At 50.1% G+C, this 24,250-nt stretch overlaps 1 protein-coding gene and 2 pseudogenes across 2 annotated transcripts; 1 reads left to right on the top strand and 2 right to left on the bottom strand.

The window, feature by feature from the left end:
* Nucleotides 1–2,128: 2,128 nt before the first annotated feature.
* On the bottom strand, nucleotides 2,129–13,377 carry VPS18 (VPS18 core subunit of CORVET and HOPS complexes). 2 transcript variants are annotated; one of them, XM_057724866.1, is made up of 5 exons: nucleotides 12,965–13,377; nucleotides 11,754–11,895; nucleotides 8,076–8,167; nucleotides 6,075–7,945; nucleotides 2,129–5,222 (listed from the first exon to the last, which is right to left on the bottom strand). In XM_057724866.1, the coding sequence occupies exons 1-5, from the start codon at nucleotides 13,053–13,055 to the stop codon at nucleotides 4,497–4,499; spliced, it is 2,922 nt and encodes a 973-aa protein (XP_057580849.1). In that variant the 5' UTR covers nucleotides 13,056–13,377; the 3' UTR covers nucleotides 2,129–4,496. The 2 variants fall into 2 exon arrangements, with proteins under 2 accessions (XP_057580849.1, XP_057580850.1); XM_057724867.1 differs by lacking the exon at nucleotides 12,965–13,377 and having other exon boundaries at nucleotides 8,076–8,275; nucleotides 11,754–11,858.
* On the top strand, nucleotides 9,669–10,341 carry LOC130846672 (craniofacial development protein 1-like; annotated as a pseudogene).
* Nucleotides 13,378–20,409: 7,032 nt separating the features above from the next.
* LOC130845968 (translationally-controlled tumor protein-like) lies at nucleotides 20,410–21,138 on the bottom strand (annotated as a pseudogene).
* Nucleotides 21,139–24,250: the final 3,112 nt, after the last annotated feature.

Raw genomic sequence — 24,250 nt, 5'->3', positions numbered from 1 at the left:
AGCCAGAGGATCTGGTGAGGAAAATGAAATAGACCATGTCTGGGCTCCTAGCTCTGTGGGAAGAAGCAGGTCAAGGTCAGAGCCATGAGATCAGGTCTCCACAGAGGAGGTGAGCTGGAGATACACAGCACCTGCCTCTCCACCTGGGAAACACAAATTGACCTTTGACCACGGCAGCCTGGAAACCAGGAGTAGCACCCACCTTCCTAGGGGCCAAACCAATGCCTCTTTCTCCTTTTCTGCCAGGCCTTCCCGGGTTTGTTCTCAGTGGACATCAGTGCTCAACTCAAGGGCAACTTAAAGGTGAAAGCTGAGAAAAGGCATAGCTGCTCAGGGAGAGGAAAGCACCCAATAGGGGGCATGCAGCGAGCAGGGGCTAATCCCCTTGAAAGAAGAACCTGACTTTGTGCCGCTTTTATGGGCCATCCCTAAGCAAGGTTTGTCCGTCTGCCTCAGCTTTCCCTTTTGGAAGCTGGGCATAAGAGTGGTGTCCCTCTTCTGGTGGCTTCAGCAAGTATAGCTCCATGAATATCATCATCTCCTTGCTCCAGGTGGAGGAGAAAGCTGAGCGTGGCCCAAGGACTAGAACTATCTAGCATCCTTCTTCTGTCCCACTGCCCATCCCAGGGCTGCCTCTGATCACCATTCACCATCAACCTGCTGCAGGGCCCAGCCTTGCTCCACATAAGCAAAGCTGCCAGCAGGGTCCTTTGTGGGGCTTCTACCCTGTGGCACTGCCTAGGGGCCCCACCATGGGGCAACAGATGGACCTATGGTCTGTACAGAACAATGGTGGGGGAGGGGCCCTGGCATCGCCTGCCCCAAACAGGAAGCGCTGCATGAGCTTCAAAGAACTGGCAGGGCCAAGAGGCTGAGTGGCTGGAGCCAGTGCCAGGACTGGCGGCTGCCTGAAGAGATGACTGCCAGCCTCGGGATGCCCAGCCTGCAGTGGGGGTGGGGCTGCAGCGGCAAGGGCAGCTGGGTCTTGGGCAGAGGACGCTTTGCGCCCTCAGTGCAGCAGCCTCTGACCTGGAAGCAGGCTGAGGGAAGGGGACTCGGACACAAGGCTGTTTCCCGGCTCTGCTGCCACCCGCCAGCGGAACTGCAGGTTCTTTCCCAGGCCACAGTGGGTCTGGCCCTCCAGCGAGGAACCGTGAGGGGCAGGGCTGGCACCACGCCTGCCGTCCACTCCCTGCCTCCTGCTCCCAGCTGCTCTGCTCAGAGCCTTTTCCTCTCCACTTCCTGTTCACACGGGGGGGGCGGGAAGTGGAGGGAGGAAGTTGGGGGGAGGCGTGTAGGGGGGACCCATTGAATAAAAGGAATTAACCGTTTCCCTCCTCTGACCTCTGGGAATTTCCGCCTGTGAAAGTGTCTCGAAGACTCTGCAGAGCTGGGGGAGTGGGGAGGAGGTGTGCCCCTCGTGACCCCCTCCCCCTTCCCCGGTGGCAGCCGTGGGGCCAGATAACTCCCTCCGGGCCCCCTAACCTTTTGTTTCCCTGGCGCCAGGGGGGACAGCGCCAAGGGCAGCCTGGAGCCCGGTGGCCCCCTCCCAGCCAATGGGGTTGGGGTGCCCGGCCTGCGACCCGAGCTCGGGGCAGGGGGCGGGAGTTGGTGGTCCTGGGGGAATGAGCTCACACCCAGGCTGGCCAGGCCCTGAGCCCCGGGCCCCCACGCCAGAGCCGGTGCCTTTGGCCAGTCTGACGCGGGGACAGCAGGGCGGCGAGTGGGTCCGCCGGGCCTCAGACGTAGGGCGGGTACACCCTCTGGGGGCCACGCCCCCTGCAGCCCAGGAAAGGAGCGGCTGGGTTCCGGACGCCAGTAGACAGCGCCCCCTAGTGCCCGCTGCCCACTCGGCCAGGCGGCCCCCCAGGGCCCTCTCAAGGGCGGGCCTCAGGAAGCACCTGCTCCCCACGACCAGTGGCCGCCCTACATCTCCCCCAGGTGGCTTCCTTGTTTACAGGCCTCCTGCCCTGATCCCAGCGTCACTGCCTGTGGCCACTCCTCCTATTTCCAGTGACCGCTCCAGGAGCAGCTCATTCATCTTGGCCCCTGCTCATGCAGCTGCTCCCCCAGCCCACCGCACCCCCTCCTGGCCCTCCCCCAGGCCCTGAGGACCTTCTCTCTGCCCTCCACTCCAGGCCTTGCTTGGTTTCCAGGGATCTAAGAGCTGTGGCTTCCCGTCGCCCTGACTCAACGGAACCCCATTCGGTCAGTGCCAGAGAAGACTGGGACCTTTTTCCAGGAAAGAGGAAGCAGCCTAGGACCAGATGGGCAGGCTTAAGAGAGGACAGAAGGGGCAGGGGTGTCCCAGGCTGCCTTAGCCAAGCCCTCTGGGAGGAGAGAGCAATAGGGCAGCGTTCAACTAACATGTATTAGGCACCCATTATGTGCAAAAACAGAGGCCCCAAGCTGTTCCAAGTAAGCAAGTGACCATGCCAGTGGTTGGCCAAGGTTTATACCTAGTACTCCCTGACAGTGGGCAACAGTACCCTGAGCCCTCTACTGGACATGTCTAGGTGTGAGGGGAGCCTCAGGCCACATGGGGAGCGGTAGGGAGCAGGCACCCTCCAAATCTTCCTGGAACAGGGGAAAGGGAACAGGATTAGGAGGTCCTCTACTCACCCAGTGGGATCCTACCCCCCATTTGCTTCTACTCTTGCTTCTGGGGAAAGATGGGGAGTCCGAGGCTCATCAAAGATGGGCAGCTTCCGGCCCTATCCCTTGGCAGGGGCCACGAAGAGACCCTGTTGTTCTAGTGGTTGGGGAAGAATCAGCAGGCAAGAGTCTTCCAGGGCTGCAGAAGATAAAAGGTCTTGGAAGAGGATTAGGCTGCAGGGGTAAGACAGAAGCCTACAGTCACTAGCCAGGTGACCTGACCCCAGCCTGATTCCAGGAACACTCGCTTGTTATTTTGTTTCAGTCTGGGCGGCTGACAGACCACACCCATAAAGCTGGGCAGCGGACTGTGAACACAAGTCCATGGAGCAAAGGGTGCTCAGCTGATGTCACAGGAAGGCCCTGCTTCAGGCCTCCCTAGGGCTTAGCCTCAAGCCACAACTAAAGACGTGTAAGCTGGGGGGATGGGCAGGTCACAGGAGCTAGATGGGGAGAAATATGTTTTCTGCCAAATGCCATGGATGGCGGCAGTGGTAGTCTCGCCTCCATGTTGGACCTCGACATTATGGTTAAGGGACTTCCCTGGTGGTGCAGTGGTTAAGACTGTGCTTCCAACGGAGGGGGCGCAGGTTTGATTCCTGGTAGAGGAACTAAGATCTCGCATGCCGTGCGGCTTGGCCAAAAAAAGAAAAATTATGGTTAAATGCCAGGCAGTGGTAGGGCAATATCAAAACTGGGCAGAAGTTGAGAAGGCAGAGATCCAGGCTGGCAAAGAGAGGGGCAAGCGAAATCTAGCATGTGTGAGGGCCAGTGAAGGCAGGAAGGATGAGGGGTTTAGATTTATGGTTAGGCAGTGGCAATTACCAGAACACTCCTGGGACAACTAGGGAGGGAACAGACCAAGGAAGCAGGAGCAGAGAAGCCTTGAGAAACCAGCGCCCCCTGCTGCCGGAGTGCGGAGGGTTCTGTGGGGTGCAGCACCACTTGCTGGCCAAAGGGAAGAACAGTCCCTGCTCCAAGACGGGAGGGTGGGCCCTAATTCCCAACCGAAGCCTGGAGTCAGAAAGGATAGTGTGGAAGGCAAAGAAGTGAGCAGAAAATGGCAAAATCACCCTGTCACATCTCCAGGAAAAGGAGCAGGGGCCAAGGTTGAAAGCACGCAGGGCCCCAGCAGCTTCCCTGTGGCACCCCAGCCCCTCTTGCAGATCACTCACACACCACACTGCCCAGTATCAACACAAAGCCATCAATCCAGAGTCACCAGCGCAGACAGTTTAATGCTCTCCACCCCATCACCATCTCCCACTGTCCTCAGTGAGGCCCTCTGCCCCAAGGCACCCTCACACTGGAGTCCCAGACAGTGTACACAAGAGCACGGCCACCATCAGCACCACCTTCTCCCCAAGCCCAAGCCCAGGACTTGGAGGGGTTGTCTTTTCACTTGTGGGACCTAGAAGCAGACAGAAGAGAGGGCTTCGGAGGAAGAAGAGCCACAGAGTGAAAAGGAAGAATGGTAGGTAGTGCTCCAGAAAGAGAACATGATGTGTGTGAGGAATGAAAAGGAAGAAAGAGCTGTTAGATACAGAAAGCGGGGAGATAATCAGGTCAGAATTCGGACTCCTCCAGGCTAAGGCCCTCTACTGGGAAGCAGGCTGATGGCCTGGCAAAACAGCAGCTCTATGGCAGCTCTGAAGAACCGCATGGGCAGCTGGCAGAACGCACTCACAGCTGACAGCTCGAGGGCAACAGCCATAATTCCACTCCCCCCACCACAGTCCCAGCCCAGCAGCCTCCAGGAGACCAAGCACAGACGATGCTGTGGCCTTCCCAAGAAGGGACAGCCTCCAACCGCCTGCTCATCTGTTGGGGTTGACACCTTCCTACAACCAACTGAGGTGCTCCTCCTCGTAGCGCTGAGGGTCGATGAAGGGCCGGTCAATAGAGCGGATCATCAGCTCCCCACAGTACACGCACTCAGCGGCCACCAGTTCATCCAGGTCAGCCTTGAGCTGTTCCCGGCTGGGCCCCCCAGCGGCAGCCCCCGCCTCGGCCTCCTTAGCCCGGGCAGAGCCCTTGGCAGGGGGTGGAGCAGCCCCCAGCTTTCGCTGCAGCTCCTCGAGCCGGGCCTGCTTGTAGGCCGGCAGGCCAGGCCGCACAGCCTGCAGCAGGCAGTCAGCGTGGAACATGTGGCCACAGAGGAAGAGGTAAAAAGGGCGGTTGAGCAGGGGGAAGTCGCAGGTGGCACACTTGTCCTGGGGCTCCACGGTGCCGTAGCGGCCCCGCAGCTCCTGCAGGTCTCGCCGGATACGCTGGGCACTGGCCGTGGCCTCTTCCATCTCCCGCTGCAGCTCTTGGATGTGGTGGTTGTAGGCCTTCAGCGAGCTGCAGATCGCCTCCTTGAAGTGGTCGATGGTGACAAAGTCAGGAAAGAAAGGCAGCACGTCCTCAATCTTGAGCAGGGGGCAGCTGGCCAGGCAGGCCATGGCTGTCTGCACATCTTCCTCCTCCTGTACCACGTGCCGTGCAATCTTCAGCCACAGCTTCTTGCGCAGCTCCTCATCTTCCTCGGGCAGGTCAGCACACTGCTTGGCCAGGTCCACGTCCACCTGTGGGGAGGCTGAGAGTGTTAGGGCCAAGTCCTCTCCCCACTCAGGACAGAGTCTGTGGGAAAGACAGATGCCGGGGGAGAACCCCAAGGCAGGATGCCCAGCACTCCTGGCAGCAAGTGAGATGGGGCTTCTGGGGCCCAGGAAGGAGCCTGTCTCAGTAATGGGCCTGCCCCTGTCAGAGCTATGCAAATGCTACTTATGATGGTGGGCCTGGAATTTTAGTGAATTTAAAAATCACCAGCATATCCAAGATACAGATTTTTGGGCCCCACTCACAGACATTCTGATTCAGTAAGTCCTGGGTTCAGATCCACGAGTTCGACTTTTTTTTTTTTTTTTTTTTTGGCTGCACTGTGTGGCTTGCAGGATCTTAGTTCCCCGAGCTGGGACTGAACCTGCACCCTTGGCAGTGAAAGTGCAGAGTCCTAACCACTGGACCACCAGGGAATTCCCTCGAATTTTAAATAGCACTTCCCACAATCCTAAACAGGACTGTTAATTCATAATTTGAGCGATGCAGCTCAGCACCTTCCCCTTCTGCAATTGTGGCTAGTGTGTGTGCAGAACCTACCTGTGAGGCAAGTACTATGATGTTATTCCCATTTTGGACCTGAGTAATCTGAGGCAAAGAGAGGTTCAGAAACCAGCCTGAGGTCACACAGCTTAATAAGAGGCAGAAGCAGGATTCAAACCCTGACTTCTGAGTCTGTGTTCTTAACCTCTATACTACAGCTCCTCTCTGAGAGAGACGGTAGCACCCCCTAGCAATAGGGCCCCTAACGCTTCAGCATCTGCAGCTACTGCTCTCCAGGCCCCTCTCCCGGATGAGGTCAAGGCTCATTGGCTCACCTGCAGGGCCAGGTCCACAGCCTCCTCATACAGCTCCAGGACCTTGTAGACGTGGACACAAGCGCGGTGGTGGCCGTGCTCGGCGCAGAGCCGCAGTGCATACTTGAGGTCATAATGCACCCGGTGTGGGCTGGCCCCGGCCTGCTCGAGGTAGGCCAGCAGTGAGGCTGGCTGGCCTCGGGCATAGAGCGACAGCAGGTAATTGTGAATGGCCTGCTCGGTCTCACCCAGCACGTTCACGCAGAACTCCATGTAGCGGATGGCCTGGCTCACCTGCTGGGCCTCGCCACCCTGGCTATAGTTCACCAGGGCAGGGATGAGCTGCCGGGCATCCAGCCGGCTGCCCAGCTCAATCCAGGCGTCCACCAGCTGGCGAGGGATGTGACGGATGAGGATGGGCGAGAACTTGTAGAAGAGCTGGGGGTCACGGTGGCGGGCCAGCACGGCCAGGGCCTCCTCGTACGCCTCGTGCTGGCAGTGGTAGGCCACCACGCGCTCGTAGTCCTGCATGATCACGGCGAAGTACACCATGTGCTCCGTGTCCCCGTGGCTGGCGAGCAGCTCGTGGATGGAGGCCCGGCTGGCGAAGAGCCACTCCTTGTGGCGGGGGCTGCTGAGGAAGGCCCGGAAGCGCTCCCGGGTGTCCCGGTAGAGGTTCAGGGCGTCGGGGTCACCCTGCAGGGCCCCGAGCCGGCTCAGGTAGAGCTCCGTCAGCCAGGCGGTGAGCAGTGTGGCCTGGGTTCGCTCAGCAGGCTTCAAACTGGCCAGTTTTCGCTGCAGGAACTCGGCCAGCGCCTCCTCCTGTCGGGCCTCCAAGAACTTGAGGGCGATCTCCTCAAAGTAGCTCTGAGTCAGGGCGTAGCAGCGGGCGCTCTCCAGGTAGCGACGCTGGCGGAAGCAGAAGTCAGCCTCCCGGGCCAGGACCGTGTCCAGGCAGTCAGGCCGCTCTCGACAATACTCTTTGGCCAGATCGAAGCGGTTCATGTCCAGGTAGGTGCGCCAGACATCCCGGGCCTCCCGCTGTACGTGGTATCGGAAGACAGCCCGCTCCGTGTGGGCCCACAGGTGGCCCGTGGAGGAGTCCTTCACCATGTGCTTCAGCGGCCCGAACTTCTCCAGGAAGTGGTCCCGCAGCACCACCTGCCCCGTCAGCGTGCACACTGCTTCCACCCGGTCTGCCAGCAGCAGCAGGAAGTGGAACTGGGTCAGGACGACGGCCAGGGGTGGGCTGGCCCCGGGACCCACCCCCTCTGGGTACTCCCAGACCCGCTCCTCGCTCAGCAGGGAGTCAGGACGCCCGCAGTCCAACGATCCGTACAACACGCCGTCCCCCATCATCCAGGCAAAGGCCCGGGGTGCAGAGCGCAACTTGGGGGTGTAGAAGGCCAACTCGCTGTAGCCCAGACTGCTGGGGAACTCACGGAATGGGGGCGGGTGGTCGGCATAGGCAGCAAAGAGTCCCGAGAAGCCCTGGGCTTCAGTTCCCTCGGCCACTCGGCCTATGAACTGAAAGAGGCGCTGCCGAGTGGTGGCGATGACAAAGCCACGCCCTTCGGGGCCCCGCTCGGCCTCGAGGGAGCACACGGGTGCTGGGCCCCCTTCTTCATTTAGCACGTACAGTGGACGGAAGTAGAGATCCGGGGCAGGGCCGAAAAGCCCACCCTCGCTGGCCGAGAGCTCTGCTTCGAAGATCTGGCCTTGGGCAGTGCCGACCAGGATGGGGCCCGTGCTGCTCTCGGTGCCCAGGGCCTTGTTCCAGCCCACGCTCTCCACCAGCTGCCCCTTCCAGCGTGCCAGGGGCCGAACCTTCTGTCCATTACGGTTCACGTAGAGGACCTCAGTGCTGCTTAGAGCAATCAGCAGGTGAGAGCCTGGAGTGGGGGAGAGCAGGACACCTTAGAGGATGCTGCCTTCCCACTCTCAGATCCCACCCACCCAGGCAGTGACCTACACTCAACACCCCTCCCCCCCCCCCCATCTCAGAACTCTACCACCACTTACCAGTAGGGTCCAGGAACATCTTGTGAACTTTGGCATCATCCTTTCGCCCCAGCTCCATGTGGTTGGGTTCATTTGCTTTGCCTAAGTCAATGCTGTTGGTACAAGAGTCACAGCATCACTCCAGAGAAGGGCAGATCCTTTTGTTGAATCACAGACCTCTTTATAATCTGATGAAAGGCCCAGCCTTTCTCCCCGGAAATCTACATAAACACATAAAATTCTGAATACAATCCCAAGGGAATGCTGAAACACATATGGGGTCCTCCTTAAGAATCCTCAGCTCTGAAAATCCCCCACTTCATTTTGAGAAGTCACTGAGCGGAAGTCTTTTCCTTCTGCTCAACACACCTCCAGTGCATCTAGGAAGGTAGGCAGGGGTATCCCAGAATGCTGGGGTAAAAAGAGAACAACACATAGTAGCTACATAAGCAGCACTTTCAGCTCAGTAATAGTAGCTAGTTACTGAGCACTTTCTACATACCAAGCACCATGCCAAGAGCTTGAGCTAGTATGATCTCAATTAATCTTCACAATAACCTTGAGGGGTACTCCCTTAAGATTATTTCTGGGACTTCCCTGGTGGCACAGTGGTTAAGAATTCGCCTGCCAATGCAGAGGACACGGGTTCGATCCCTGGTCTGGGAAGATCCCACATGCCACAGAGCAACTAGGCCCGTCCACCACAACTGCTGAGACCGCATGTCACAACTACCGAAGCCTGAGTGCCTAGAGCCCATGCTCCGCAACTAGAGAAGCCACCACAATGAGAAGCCTGCGCACAGCAACCAAGAGTATCCCCCGCTCACTGCAACTAAAGCCCATGCAGCGCAACGAAGACCCAATGAAGCTAAAAATAAATAAAATCAATTAATTAATTTTAAAAATTATATTAAAAAAGATTATTTCCTATTTAAGGTATTTCCCTTATTAAGTTCTTTTCAAATTATATCCTCATTCTAACTAAAGAATCAGTGCAAAAGTGTATGAAGAAAAAGTTAATGATTTTCTTGCCAAACTCTTGTTATTCCCAACTGAAAAAGCTGATGTTAACATCTTTCTCCATGTTCAAAATATAAATAAGGTTATTTTATCACTGTTTTAACAAAAATGTCTTCACATTGTATACATATGTGTGTATGCATATTACTCTATAATTTGCTTTTCTCAATGATATTTCATGAACATCCCACTGGGTCAACAGATACAGCTCTAACTCATTGTTTTAATAACTGCATAATATTCCCTTTTATGGGTGAACCATAACTTAATCATTTTCCTACTGATCGACATGCAGCTTGGGTCCAGTTTTTCCTACCACAAATACTACTGCAGTCAACATCCTTGTATCTATACCTTTACAAACTGGTACTTTTCTTTCTATGGTATGTATTCCCCAAAGTGGGACTGCCGGGTCAACATTATAGATATTTCAATGTTTAACAGACATTGTCAGATTATTTTTCCAAAAGATGGTGGCAATTTATACTCTTTCCAGCAATGTGTGAGTGTCCATCTCTGTGTGTCTTCACCAGCACATATATTACTGTTTAAAATGTTTGCTAGGTGGCCCTGTCCGCCTCACACGGCAGCGACATGGAGGAATTCGAATCCAAAGACTTCTCCACCTTGGAGGAGGATGAGGACTACGTGCTGTTGGGTAGATAGCATAGTGCAGATGATGTAAATGAATTAGTGAAGGAAGATGAAGTGGGTGGTGAAGAGCAGGCACAGAAAACCAAAGGGAAAAAAAGAAAGGCTCAGAGCATTCCAGCCAGGAAGAGAAAACAAGGTGGCCTCTCATTAGAAGAAGAGGACGAGGAGGATGCCAACAAGGAATCTGGAGGAAGCAGTAGTGAGGAGGAAGATGCAGCTGCAGAGCAGGAAAAAGGCATTGAGTCAGAGGATGCAAGGAAAAAGAAGGAAGATGGGCCAGCTTCCTCAATGATTAGGACCAAAATCAAAAGTGCCTCCAAGTACACAAGTTAAAAGAGGAGAGGAGACTGAAGAGACAAGTTCAAGTAAATTGCTGATCAAAGCAGAAGAGCTAGAGAAACCTAAAGAAACAGAAAAAGTTAAAATCACCAAGGTATTTGATTTTGCTGGTGAAGAAGTCAGGGTGACTAAAGAAGTGGATACTACATCTACAGAAGCCAAATCCTTCTTCCAGCAAAATGAGAGAGAAAAACCCCAGGCTAATGTCCCTTCAGTTCTGCTGTCACTTCCTGCTGGGTCAGGCAAAACTGAAAAGAATATGGGGCTTCCCTGATCACGCAGTGGTTAAGAATCCACCTGTCAATGCAGGGGACACAGGTTTGGGTCCTGGTCGAGGAAGATCCCACATGCCACGGAGTAACTAAGCCCGTGTGCCACAACTACTGAGCCTGCTCTCTAGAGCCTGAGAGCCACAACTACTGAGCCCACATTCCACAAGTATTGAAGCCCAAGCACCTAGAGACTGTCCTCCACAACAAGAGAAGCCACCGCAATAAGAAGCCCGTGCACCGCAACAAACAGTAGCCCCTGTTCTCTGCAACTACAGAAAGCCTGTGAAAAGCAATGAAGACCTGATGCAGCCAATAAATAAAAAATAAAACAAATAAATTAAAAAAATTTTATTTGCTAATCTGATAGGTTAGAAAAAATAGTATCTTACTGTGATTTTAATCTGCATTTCCCACAGGTTGAAAATATTTTCAAATGTTTACTGGAAATTTGGAGTTCCTCTTCTGTGAACTGCTTGCTTCTTTATATAGTTTATCCTCCCTTTCTACTGAACTTTTTTTTTTTTTGCCATACCTCACTGCTTGCGGGATCTTAGTTCCCCAACCAGGGACTGAACCTGGGCCCCAGCAGTGAAAGCGCTGAGTCCTAACCACTAGACCACCAGGGAATTCCCTGAACTGTCTTTTTCTTATTAATTTGTAAGGGCTTTTTAAGGAATAGGAATGTAAATCTTTAGTCATATGTGGAAAAACATTATTTTCCCACCATCTTTTGTCCTGACCTGCTTCATGTGCTTTTTTTAATTTTGTCATAACAGCAATTACATGGTCAAATCCATCTACCTTTTCCCTTGTGGATTCTGGATTTTCTAGCTTGAGTAAGAAGGTCTCCCTTCAGCCCAAGAACACAGAATTTTATTAAATATTCTTTTAAAAGTCACACAATTTTTAATATTTAAATAATTATTCCACTTAGAATTCATGTTTATGATACAGAGGTTTAGCTCTGTTTCATCCCAAATGGTTATTCTGGATAGATAAACACTTTTGCTGACATCTTTGTCATATATTAGTTCCATTTACTTACATGTTTATTTCCAGTTTCATTGAGATATTTTATTTCCATTTATAGTGGATTTATTTCAGGACTCTAGACCGTTCTGCTTATCTACGTGACTAACTTGTGGGTTGGTACTGCCTTTAACAGATGAAGGGACATGTTCAGAAAGACTCAGTGACTTGCTCAAGATTCCATCGCTGCTAAGTAGGAGCGCTGAGCTCAGAGTCCAGGTCTACTATACTACATCAGTTCTCTTTAGGAAAGGATAGGATATTTCCTGAAAATTCCAAATCTATTGTTTCACCTGCCCAGAGTGGAAGGAAGGCCGGTCATTCAGTAGTTCCATAATACCACCAGTCCACTTCCTACTCCTAAACCTTTTGGATCCTCACTTACCGGAGTAGTGTATCCTTGCCCAGGCTCATGCAGAGCTGATTGCAGGAGACAACAAGACTGGTGATACGCTCGGAAGGGGTAAAGTCAATGCGCTGCTTTGTGAAGATGGGCACTTCCTTCTCTAGCTGGGCATTCACATATCCTAGGTGAGGAGCCAAGGAAAGGTTAGCTATGGAACAGAGGGAGGAAGGGCAACATATTCCTCTCCACTTTCCCAACATGTTCCTACCCAGGACCCTGGTTAGCCAACACTTTAATATCAATACATCAAGCAGTTTGCTAATCACCTCTACATTAGTCCTAGGCTACATTAGGGGTTCTGGGCTCTTCCCACACCTCAGAAAGCAGTGAGGGGTTGATTCTTTGAACCCCTGGGATGCTGTTACACCATGATGTACCTGCTTCCAGTGGTAACGGGGGGAAAGGGTTGGGTGTTCTCCCTTACCAGCCTCTGGCCAAGCAATCCCAGCTCAACTAAAGTAGTCTAGTTCCACTCTCTCCCCTCCTCCCTACTTATGCAGTAATGCTCTCAGTGAGTCTCCAGAAGAATGAAGACAGAGGGATATTTGGGGAACCCTTCCAGTCAGTTGGTTAACAAACTGCTGGTGCTTTCTCTCTAGCCTTTACTCTCATTCCTTTAGCACTGTTCAAAATATTCCACTGCTTCAGACCCCTATGCCAACTTTGTACTACTTTCTACAAAAATTTCCCCTCAATGCCCAGCTGCACACAGTTCTAGCAAAAGCCTAAAATACTTCATTTTCCCCTGTTCAGTGACAAAGTTCCCTGTAGGACCACCCCTCCTTCCCCTACGACACTCCCATTTCACCAGTTCTTTGTCCACTGTCTTCCTCTCACCTCCAGAAGGGGCCTGGTGGGAAAAACACTAACTCAGATGAAGCCTGTGCTCATCTGAGCCTATTCTCAGTTTTCCCAGCTGCAGCCCTCTAAGCAAGTCACTTCCTTATCTGGGTCCCAGTTCCCTCTTAGAAGGACTCTAGTGTCAGGGCCTACATCACGCAGCTGCTCTTGCTGCTCTTTCAAACTTCGACCATCCACCAGCTGGGGGCCATGAGAGCCTGAGGAGAATCAAGGGCCTAGCCCAGAGTGCACGTCCAGGTGAACCCGAGCTCCTGGAGCCACCCCCTCCGCTCCTCTCTTCCAGGTGCCAGGAGAACTGAGAGGTACAGCGGCGCCCTCACTTCCCTTACCGGAGTGGGGGATGCCCACGCTGGGGCAGCCGGGCTGCAAGACGGCCGAGCGGGACAGGGAGTCCTCATATTCATCCAGGATAGACGCCATGGTGCCTGGCCTCTGGGTCCTCCGTCTCGGACCCAGGGATTACAGCAGGGCTCCCCCCAGGGATCCCCGTCTCCCCGGGTTGGAAGCTGCGACTCCCCAGCCTCGGCAAGGATCTGACAGATCCTGGCAATCCGCCGCCGCCGACTCCTCCTCTTTAAAATGCTGAGGATCTTCTCACTCTCGCCTAATAGAGCGAGTAGACCAGGGAGCCCTCCCCCTTGAATCTAGCGCAGTCCTGCACCCAACTCCCGCCCCCAAGAGATCACCGGCTCCCCTTAGCGCATCTCAGGCGATCCCAACCTCGCCCGAGCAGCTCAGCTGACTCCCGCCCCCGGGACGCGCGCCTACAACGTAACTTCCGGGTTCTCGGACGCTCACGTTTGCTCGCGCAGGAAGGTCGCGGGGCCGTCTGGGGAGGTGCGGAGAGAGCTGCGGCGGGAGGGGCGGGGCCATGGTGGTGGGCGGGGCCAAGGCCTATCTGTCTCTCCAGGGGAGTGCGGCGTTCTCGGCGGGAGGGGGGAGGCGGGAGGCGGGGGAATGGTGGGGGCAGCTCAGCACTCGCCCGAGCTGCAGACGAGGGGGAGATGGGCGGGCCCCGCTGAACACAAGCCCCTCCCTCCCGGACCCTGTTGCAGTTGCAGACTTGGACACCAGGAGGCAATCCCGGCTTTCTCAGCCCCCTTCCCCGACCCGCCCAGCGCAATCCAGCCCCAGCCTCGGAGCGGGTCCCCTGCCAGCAGCTTTCATGCCCACACTTCCCTCCCTCAGCCTCTCTTTCCAGCTCAGCCTCTTTCCAGCTCCCGTTCCCACCTTTTAAAACAGCCCGTTGCCCTAGGTCCCCAGGAGAACCTCCCATTCCTCAATCTGATCGCCCTCTTAATCCTACCTTCACAAGGCACTGGCCTCTCTTCTCCCACATCCAGGGTCCCACCAGTTTCCAGAAAGTGGCAGAGCTGGTGGCTCAGCCAGCAGGAAGTCATGTACTACCTAACCTGCCTCTACTCTGGTCCGTAGTATCTCCCGGGTGTTGAGCACTTACTCTGTGCCTGGCTTTGGGTTAGGTGCTGGAGTCACAGAGATAAGTACAGCACGGTCCTTGAAGATCATAATCCAGCAGGGGCGATGGGCCAGTAAATAGATAATTAATGCTAGAAAAGCTATTGATGATTTGTTCAGAACCTCACTCGTTCCACAAGTGAGCACACACACTCTGTCCCCGGCACGGTTCCAGGCTCCGAGGGCACCACGAGAACAGAACAGACGAAAGTCAGCCCCCGTGATGTGTGCCAGGGACATGGCCACAGCGCTGTGGGAGCATGGAGGAGCGGGAACAAGTGCCTGAAGAGCCTGGCAGGAACGAGGGACAAGTGATGTTGGAGGCAGGTGGGGAGTCCAGAGCGGCGGAACAGCAAGGCTTTGGGTGCAACTGCTGCTGGATTTCCTCTTCCACCCTCCTAGGCGACCCAGACGGAGTCTGTTCCCTTTTGGGGCTCATGGGCCTTGCTACCTTGCTAAAGTGGAAGGCTCTAGGCCAGGGTCACCACTGTCCCGGCTTTAACCGGTAGTCCGAGAGTAATGACTGAGAGCGCCCCCTTTATTCTCAAAAGCGTCCAGATGTGCACTGTACATTGTGTGGTTTTGTTTCTCTTGCCGAACTTTTCTGATACGCGGAGAGGACTTGACCCTCACTGGCCCTCACCGAAGGCTCTCTGGGCCTGGAGTGGCCCCGGCCTGGTTCGCTGTCCAACATAACTTCTCGCTGCTCTCGGGTCGGCTTCTCCTCCTCGAAACCTGCGGCCACGAAGCGGCTGTGCCGCCAGGGGCGCTGCGCCGCAGGCTAGGTCCCAGGAGGGAGGGTGCCCGAGCTGGGAGGTGGGGAGGTTTCCGTCCTGGGAAAAGTGATCCCAGCTAGGGAGCTGCTCATGTGGAAGGCTCCACCCCAGATCACCTGCTGCATTTACGGAAACACAAATAGGTCCAGACAGAGGTCAAATAACCAGAAATACCTTTTCTGAGTTACCGACGATGTGCCGAGCACCACACTAAAAGTTGCTAACATTCAATGTTATTTCATCTTACCTTCACACTAACGCTACGAAATAGCACTGCTCTTTCCCCCATATTATGAAACCGGAAACTGAAATTCAGCATGGTGGAGCAATTTGTCCAAGGTTATGTGGCCGTCCAGGAAATGGGGAAGCCAGGAGGCAATATTCAGATCCAAGCAGATGCTCACCACCACACTGTCCATGTGCAAGCTGAGGAAAGGGGTATACAGCTGAATCCTTGGGTCTGAACAGTGCAGAGAGAGTATCCTGCCTGCATGGAGCTGGTTAGCATAGGAGGGGTGTCTCAGGGACACAGCGTCCTTCTAGCCACCTCCTCACTGTCCCCAGAGCCTTCCTCTTGGTTCCACTGCTCTCTGGGATGTATGGGGTGGGGCCTAAGTGGGTCTTGATTGCTACAGATTCAGTACATAATCTCTGTTGAGTTGATTACAGTGGTTTCCTCCCACATACTCATTCTATAATGTTAGGCTGGACTTAGGAGTAAGAGTCAGAGACCAGCCTTCTTATTCCTGCCCAGCACTCGGTAGCTGCGACACTGTGTGCATTTGATGCTCTTAGCTTTGGGATCCTCATCTACAGAAATAGATATAATGATGCCTAGTAGGTTTGTATTGAAGAGTAAATGAGGTGATCTAGGTGAAAGCTTATGTGATAGCACAGTGTCCAACATACAGCACGTCCTCAATACACTCTAAATGTGGCTTTAATCTGACAGTGGACTCTCAAGTCCACCTCCTCCACGAAGCCTCCCTCATAACTGCTATGGCTTTCCTTGTATAGACCTCTACTAGCACCTAATTACGAAGCATGGGCATTTTGCTTTTATATAACAGAAACTGACTGGTAGTAGCTCAAACATTCCTGAACACCTGAAAACAGAGATTCCTTAAAAACTCACAGCTGTCATTAAGCAATAACTCCCTGTTCCCCTCACTCCCCAACTCCTGGTAACCTCTATTTTACTTTCTGTCTCTATGATTTTGACTACTCTAGGTAAAACATGTAAGTGGAATAATACAGTATTTTTCTCTTTCTGACTTAGCATTATTTCACTTAACATTATGTCTTCAAGATTCATGCATGTTGTAACATATCAGAATTTCCATTCTTTTTAAGGGTGAATAGTGTTTCATTGCGTGTATATGTCATATTTTATTTATCCATTCATTTTGAGATTGTGAATAATGTTGCTATGACCACTGGTGTACAAGTATCTGTTTGAGTCCATGATTACAATTCCTTTGGATATATAGCCAGAATTAGAATCACTGTGTCATATGATAGATCTATGTTTAACTTTCTGAGGAACTACAAAAATGTTTTCCAGAGCAGATACATCATTTTGCAGTCCTACCAGCAGTGCAGGAGGTCTCACTTCTTCACATTCTCACCAACAATTGCTATTTTCCATTTTTTTTTTTTTTGGAAATGTTATCCTCGTGTGTGAGGTGGTATCATTTTGTGCTTTTGACTTGTATTTTCCTGGCGATAAATGATGTTGAACATCTTTCACTTTTTAATGTACTTACTATTTTTATACCTTTGGATCAATGTCTAAGTAATTTCCCATTTTTCAACTGGGATTCTGTTGTTGTTGCTGAGTTGTAGAAGTTCTTTATGTATGGTGCACATTAATTCCTTATCAGATACATGATTTGCAAAGATTTTCTTCCAAATTGTACATGGCATTTCACTTTCTTGATATTATCTTTTGATACATAAAATTTCTTCATTTAATAAAGTCCAATCTATTTTTTCCTTTAAAAAAAAAAAAACTCACAGCTGGAGTTACAGATCCACCAGCTCCTACCCCTCAAAACCCATGTGGTAGTTGCCATGAGACAGGTAAGGGCTGACTGCTGGGCCAGGGAAAGAGAAGATTGGCATATGAAAGCTGATGAATTTAAGACTTGAAGTGCTTGTATGATTTCCAACGGTAAAAAAGGGAAAGCATTAGGCAGGCCTCAAGAGAAAACCAAGGACTTCCCTGGTGGTGCAGTGGTTGGGAATCTGCCTGCCAATGCAGGGTACATGGGTTCGAGCCCTGATCCAGGAGGATTCCACATGCCAGGGGGCAGCTAAGCCTGTGTGCCACAACTACTGAGCCTGCACCCTAGAGCCTGCGAGCCGCAACTATTGAGCCATGTGCCACAACTATTGAAGCCCAAGTGCTTAGACCCTGTGCTCTGCAACGAGAAGCCACCACACTGAGAAGGCCTTGCACCACAACTGAAGAGTAGCCCCTGCTCTCTGCAACTATAGAAAGCCCACATGCAGCAACAAAGACCCATCACAGCCAAAAAATGAATAAATTAATTAATTAAAAATAAATTAATTTAAAAAATACATTTCCTTAAAGAAAAAGAGAAAACCCAGAGCAAAGACCTGCAAATAGTGTGATGTTGTGTGTGTGGGGGGGGGGGGTGGAGCTGGAGCACTGGGAGTAGGGCAGTGGGAGAAATGGGACCGGGACCGGCTGTGGCCAAATTGTGAAAGCTATTGAATGGCCATCAGAAGGTTTTGGCTGGGGATGAAACCATCTGATGTGGGTTCTGGAAAGATGGGTGGTGACTTGGGTGGAGTCCACATCAGAGAGGCTGAGCTCTGAGGCAGAAGCAGAGGAGAAGTGGTGAGGGCTCAACCTGGAAAAGACAGAGTAGACTGGGGAGACTCTGGTGAGACATTTCGGAGGGAAGGGCCACTGGCCTTAGTGTCGTTAGACACTGGGGGGAGGGGAGCCAGGGTGGAAGAGTGCAGGACAGCTGTTGAGACACCTGGCAGGTGGCACAGTGACAACTTTGTCTGGGAGGAGGAAGAGCTGGGTGGGAGTGGGACAGAGGTCACATGATTGAGCTCAATCTGGATGGTTGCATTTGAGGCCCCTGCAGGGCATTTACTCCAAGAGACCTAGCACCTGTGAGGCATTCACTAATTGTTTATTAAACAATTGCATGAATGAGCTTTCTTATGCTTCAGTTTCTAATTTGTAAAAGGAGAAAAATCTATCTTTTAGTGTTGTGAATACTACAGGATATTATGCGAGTCCCTCTGCGCTGTACATATACCTAGGAAAATGCTCAGTACAAGTTAACTATAGTAGAAATTGTTGACGGAATGAAGACCCAGACCAAAAGAAATTATTTAATTGACTTAAGTGAGTAATTTGTTTTTCTTTTCATTGAAAAAAAAATACTTTACTTTTTTTCTTTTTTTTTTTGGCCGCATGGCTTGCGGGATCTTAGGCTTAGGGTTAGGTATGTGGGATCTTTAGTTCTCTGACTTGAGATTCAACCTGCGCCCCCTGCAGTGGAAGCATGGAGTCCTAACCACTGGAGGACCCCAGAATATCCAAAAAGTAGCCTACATTCTTTTTTTTTTTTCTGGCTGCATTGAGTCTTCATTGCTGCGCACAGGCTTTCTCTAGTGTGGCGAGCAGGGGCTACTCTTTGTTGCAGTGCACAGGCTTCTCATTATGGTGGCTTCTCTTGCTGCAGAGTACGGGCTCTAGGTGTGTGGGCTTCAGTAGTTGTGGCACATGGGCTTAATTGCTCCGTGGTATGTGGGATCTTCCTGGCCCAGGTATTGAACCCGTGTCCCCTGCATTGGCAGGCGGATTCTTAACCACTGCACCACCAGGGAAGCCCCTAGCCTACATTTATTATTCCACTTCAGAGTATCTGAGACTGTTTCTGACTAGGAAGCCTTAGGCTGATAGTAGATTTGATTTTTTTTTATTATTGAAGTATAGTTGATTTACAATGCTGTTAGTTTCATCTGTACAGCAAAGTGATTCAGTTATACATATTTTTTTTCAGATTCTTTTCCCATATAAGTTTTTACAAAATACTGAGTAGAATTCCCTGTGCTATATAGTAGGTCCTTGTTGTTTATCTATTTAATGTATAGTAGTGTGTATATGTTAATCCCAAATTCCTATTTTTCCCTCCCCCCCCCACCTTTCCGCTTTGGTAACCATAAGTTTGTTTTCTATGTCTGAGTCTCTTTCTGTTTTGTAAATAAGTTCATTTGTATCATTTTTTTAGATTCCACATGTAAGTGACATCATATGATATTTGTCTCTCTCTGACTTACTTCACTTAGTATTATAATCTCTAAGTCCATCCATCTTGCTGCAAAGTAATTAGTTTTTTTTTTTTTTTTTTTAAAGAGACTGGGGGCTTCCTAGGTGGTGCAGTGGTTGAGAACCCGCCTGCCAATGCAGGGAACACGGGTTCCATCCCTGCTCCAGGAAGATCCCACATGCCGCAGAGCAACTAAGCCCGTGTACCACAGCTATTGAGCCTGTGCTCTAGAGCCCGTGAGCCACAACTATCGAGCCCATGTGCTGCAACTACTGAAGCCCATGCACCTAGAGCCTGTGCTCCGCAACAAGAGAAGCCACGGCAATGAGGAGCCCGCGCACCACAACGAAGAGTAGCCCCTGCTCACCACAACTAAAAAGAAAGCGCACGCACAGCAAAAAAGACCCAACACAGCCAATAAAATAAATAAATAAATAAAAATAAAATAAAAAATAAAAGAGACTGTTGTTGTTGAGACTTTCTTTTTTTAGATAATGGAGAGTTTCCATAAACTTCACACCCAGTTTCCCTCATTAAGAACATTATCCACTAGTGTGGTACATTTGTTAAAATTAGTGAACCAATATTGATATATTATTATTAACTAAAGTCCATACTTTGTTCAGATTTCCTTAGTTTTAATCTAATATCTTTCTGTTCCAGGATCCCATTCAGGATATGGCCTTGTATTTAGTTGTCCTTAGGCTCCTCTTGACTGTGGCAGTTTTTCAGACTTTCCTTGTTTTAGGTGACTGACAATTTTGAGAAACACTGGGCAGTTAAGATGCTCTTTATTGGAATTGGTCTGATATCTTTTTTTCAATGATTAGAGTGGGATTATGGGGTTTTGAGAGGTAAAGTACCATTATCATTACATCATAAGAAGGGTATATACCATCAACACGACTTATCACTATTGTTGACCTTGATTCCCTGACTGAGGTTTGTCAGGTTTCTCCACTGTGAAGTTACTCTTTTTTTTTTTTTTTTTCAGTTTAAATGCATTTTATTTTTAGACAAACTACATGACATGTTTCTCTTTCTCAAAAAAAATGCCTCCACTCCAAACAAATCAATGTCAAAATGAAGAGCTCAAGATGACATCAGTCCCATTTGTCTCACTCCTGGTGTTGTGTGGATGAAAAGCAGCAACCAGCCAGCTAAGACGAGCAGGTGATAGATCCAAAGTAACAGCCAAATTTGTTAACATTTTTCCATTTCTAAACCATCCTTAAAGAAAATCATACGTGGGGTCACACCATCCACATGGTAGTCCAGCAAAGCAATCATGCCATCTGGATTCACGTTTTCACCAATAAAGAACTGATGGTTTTTGAAATTAGCAAGGACTGCTGGATTTGTTCTGCAGCTCCTGTCATAAAAGGTTTTACTCTTTCTGGTCTCTGTGCTTCAAGCTTCCCTTTGATTGACTTCATGTAATCTTTGATGCACTTCCTGCAAGCTTTTTTTTTTTTTTTTTTTTTTTTTTTGCATTCCTAGAATTCTAAGCTTTATTCAGTTAGAATAGCAGGTAGTCACTAAAGACATATAATCAGCAGTATAAAAGGAGACTAGAAAATTAACTGCAAGTACTATTACAAAGTTGACTTACACACTACACCACAACAAGTTATAAACTGGTCAAATGAAGTTGCCTCACCATTGTCTTGTAGGCTTCTTTTGTGAAGATGGTTTCCTGCAAGTGATGGTTCATGACAATATCGACACCAGTGACTACTGTGCTTTCCGTACCTTTGCCCTCAGGGCTTTCAGCGGAGGCATTTCCACCAATGAGCGAGTCATCCGTGTTACCCTCTGTCCTACTGACCATCTTCCCCTCCACCTGCAGACACAGCCCGTCTCGACCTCCAGGATCTTTTAGATATCTGAGAACATCTCATCATGGCTGATGAGGTCTGGGTAGATGGTCATGATGGCGACTGGAGGGAGACGACGGCGGCGCTAGTTTACTAGGAGCCCGGAGCTCAGAGCCAGCGCGGTGCAGCTGGAGCCGCACTCCGGGGGGAGGAGCGGGAAAAGCTGTGAAGTTACTCCTGCCCTCCATTCCAGGCTGTACTCTTTGGAAGGAAGTTAGTGTGCACAGCCTACACTTAAGGAGTGGAGATGTACGCTCACGCAAGGGTGAAGTACGAATCATTTGGAATTCTGCATAGGAGATTTAGGAATTTGTTTATAAATTTTTTATTTTAATCATATATATGATATATAGAGAGAGAGCGCGAGCGCGCACACTATAAGACTTATTAAGGAAACAGGAAACAGAGCAGTCCTTTGCCTCATACCCAGTTAAACGCCATCGGGTCTGTTCTTACCTCTGAGTGCTGATCTAAGGGTACTCCCAAAATGCACCCCACCCCTCGACACCTGAGTACTTGGTTTGGGGTGTTTGCTTCCTCTGGACTGGCTTCTTTCCTGGTACCCCTCCCCTTGCCAGGATGAGGGCCCTTCCTGGGTCCCCCCCCAGCCCTTTGTGCTGACCACCGCGTGATGGATTGCCTTGCATTACAGTTGCCGAGTAACCCCCCCCCCTTCCCGCTCCCTCTTCTCCCCCCCACCCCTCTCTCCTCTTCCTCCATCCCCTCCTTCACCGCCCCCCTCCTCCCCCTCTCACTCTCTTCTCCTCTGCCGCCCTCCCTGGGCCAACTGTGTACAGTACAAGCTCCGTGAAGGCAGGGACAGGTGACTTGCAGACCCCCTCCTGACACAGGGCTGGCACATTGTTGGCTCCTGCTAAAATATGCTGAAGGAAAGAAGGTCCTTGGCTCACTCAGAACACCTCTTTACAACTCTTTATAAGAGGTAAATCTCTTCTTCCTGTTTGATTCCCTTCTAGATGTTTCCAAATCTACCTAAAATAGTCCCAGTCCTAAAAAGCCTCCTCCCCGCCCCATTGCTGTCACCCCTTCTCTCACGGAGTGAATGACAAAGCCCTGCCCAAGGCGTGTGTAGACTCAGCCTGCCCTCTTTCTTCCCACCACCTTCCAGGGTTGTGAAGACTCCAGAGAAGCCACTGGGTGGGAGGAGATAGGACACTTTTTGTCACCTGTCTAGGTGGGAAATGAAGGCATCCTCAGGTCAGCGGTCCTCAAACTGGGGTTCACAGGTCCTTAGGGGTATAGAAGCCTCTCTCAAGGAGAGCACACCAAATAGTTTTAAAGGAATCAGTATCCAGAGTTTCCCTGGGCTATAAAAGTGACCAGCCGGAGAAGGCCCCTGGGAACAAGGTTATGTCCTCTTCCGCCTCCCCTGCTCCTAACTCTTCAGGAGAAAAGTGCCCCACAGATCCACCAGGATGGTTAAATGCAAACTCCCCACCCCATGGCACATTGCTTCAGAGCATAAAGATCTGCAGGGAGCTCTGCAGGGAGCCCAGCACAGAGACCACTGGAATTATTGTTGGTGCTTCCGCCAAGAGAATGAAGACCAGGTGACAAGAAAACATCAAATGGTTTATAGGTCTCTAATTTGAATACGATTTGAGATCCTAATCATGTTTTAGCTGACTGAAAAAAAAAATTGCTAACATTTTTGGCATATAATTTGGAAGGGAGTCAAGTAACATTGCTATACCAAACCTCCTTCCATTCCTATCTAGAGATGTGTGTGAACAAGCTTTCTCTACAGTTAAAAGAAAACAAAAAAGTAAGAGAACTGATGCTGAACTTTATCGCATTTGAACATTCTATCCATGAATATGTAAACTAATTGAAAACAAAACCCCAAAAACCTGATGCATCTCATCAAAAGATGTGCTTCTTGTATAATTTTACTTTTGGTGTAACTATATTAAAATGTGTAATATATTTATGTTTTAATGAGTTGAGTAATTGTCATGATAATTTAATTCAAAAGAAAACAATGTTGACTTAGAGCCTCACAGTCACAAGATATATAACACTATAATGTTTAAAAATGTATATACTAATTACACCCAATTAGGATAAGGTACCAATAAAACTTTTAAGCATAATATATGTTACAGTAAGATTGGGAGCAATGAAAGAAAAAATGAATAACATAAACTTTCCAACTGTTAAAGTACAGCTTGTTCACATTATTTTAAATGGATATGTTAGGATATCAAACTCCTTTGGTATTTTAGATTCCAACGTGTATATGTAAAAGAGTGAGATCATAGTTTTATTTAAACGTTAGTATTCGCAGTATGCTAGAAGTGGCATTCCCTGCAGCTATTTGGTCTTAAGATGAAAAGTTTTAGTTGTCAGTACCTATAGTTTTATATGCTTTTAGGGAGTTTGGGAGTCTCAGTGTGGTGCATTCTTTGTACCAGCACCACCTTGCCAGGAGCCCTTCCCAGGCTGGCCATTGCTCTCTCCACCACCACCCTCCCATGCTTTCTCCAGACCCCCATTCTTTTCAGGATACGGAACCTAACTCAGACAGATGTTGCTGAACAAGTCACCTGGCCCCTCTGAACTCCTCTCATTTCCTCAACTGTAAATGGTGAGGGTAGAACTAGACCATCTCTAACAGTCTGTGGTTCTCTGAAAACCAAACCCTTCTTGCTGTCTATTTAGAGACACTTGGGACAGTGCCCAGGGAATAATGGTTTTCAGGGCACTGCCTCCAAGACTGTTTCTACGCTTCTTATCTATCCCTTAGTCTAGGATACATTTCAAAAGATGCGTCAGCCAGGAAGCCTTCTCTGATTATGTGAAATCCAATAAAATCTAACAACCAGCTCTTATCCTGCCTCCAACCTTTTAGATCATAAGCCCTGACACGCTGTGAGTACTTGGGAAGTACCTGCTGAATGAATGCATGACTTGACACGTTAATGTGCATTTATATGCACACTGTCACACTGCATATGTCTGAATTAAACTTGCCTGTGTACTCATCCACATGACCTCTTGCAGAAACTGTTTTCAAGCTTTTAAAAATAATGAGATTTTTGTACTAAAAACAAGAGTAACAACACAACGACAACAGTAAAATCCAAACTGGTTCAAAAAGGTCACCAATGCATAGTGTTGTGAGGCTGTGAAGCAACTGGAACTCA

The sequence above is a fragment of the Hippopotamus amphibius genome, chromosome 2, assembly GCF_030028045.1.
Source record: "Hippopotamus amphibius kiboko isolate mHipAmp2 chromosome 2, mHipAmp2.hap2, whole genome shotgun sequence".
NCBI lineage: Eukaryota > Metazoa > Chordata > Mammalia > Artiodactyla > Hippopotamidae > Hippopotamus > Hippopotamus amphibius.
The sequence above is the reverse complement of the archived record's forward strand: the minus strand, read 5'-3'. Positions and strand labels throughout refer to the sequence as shown.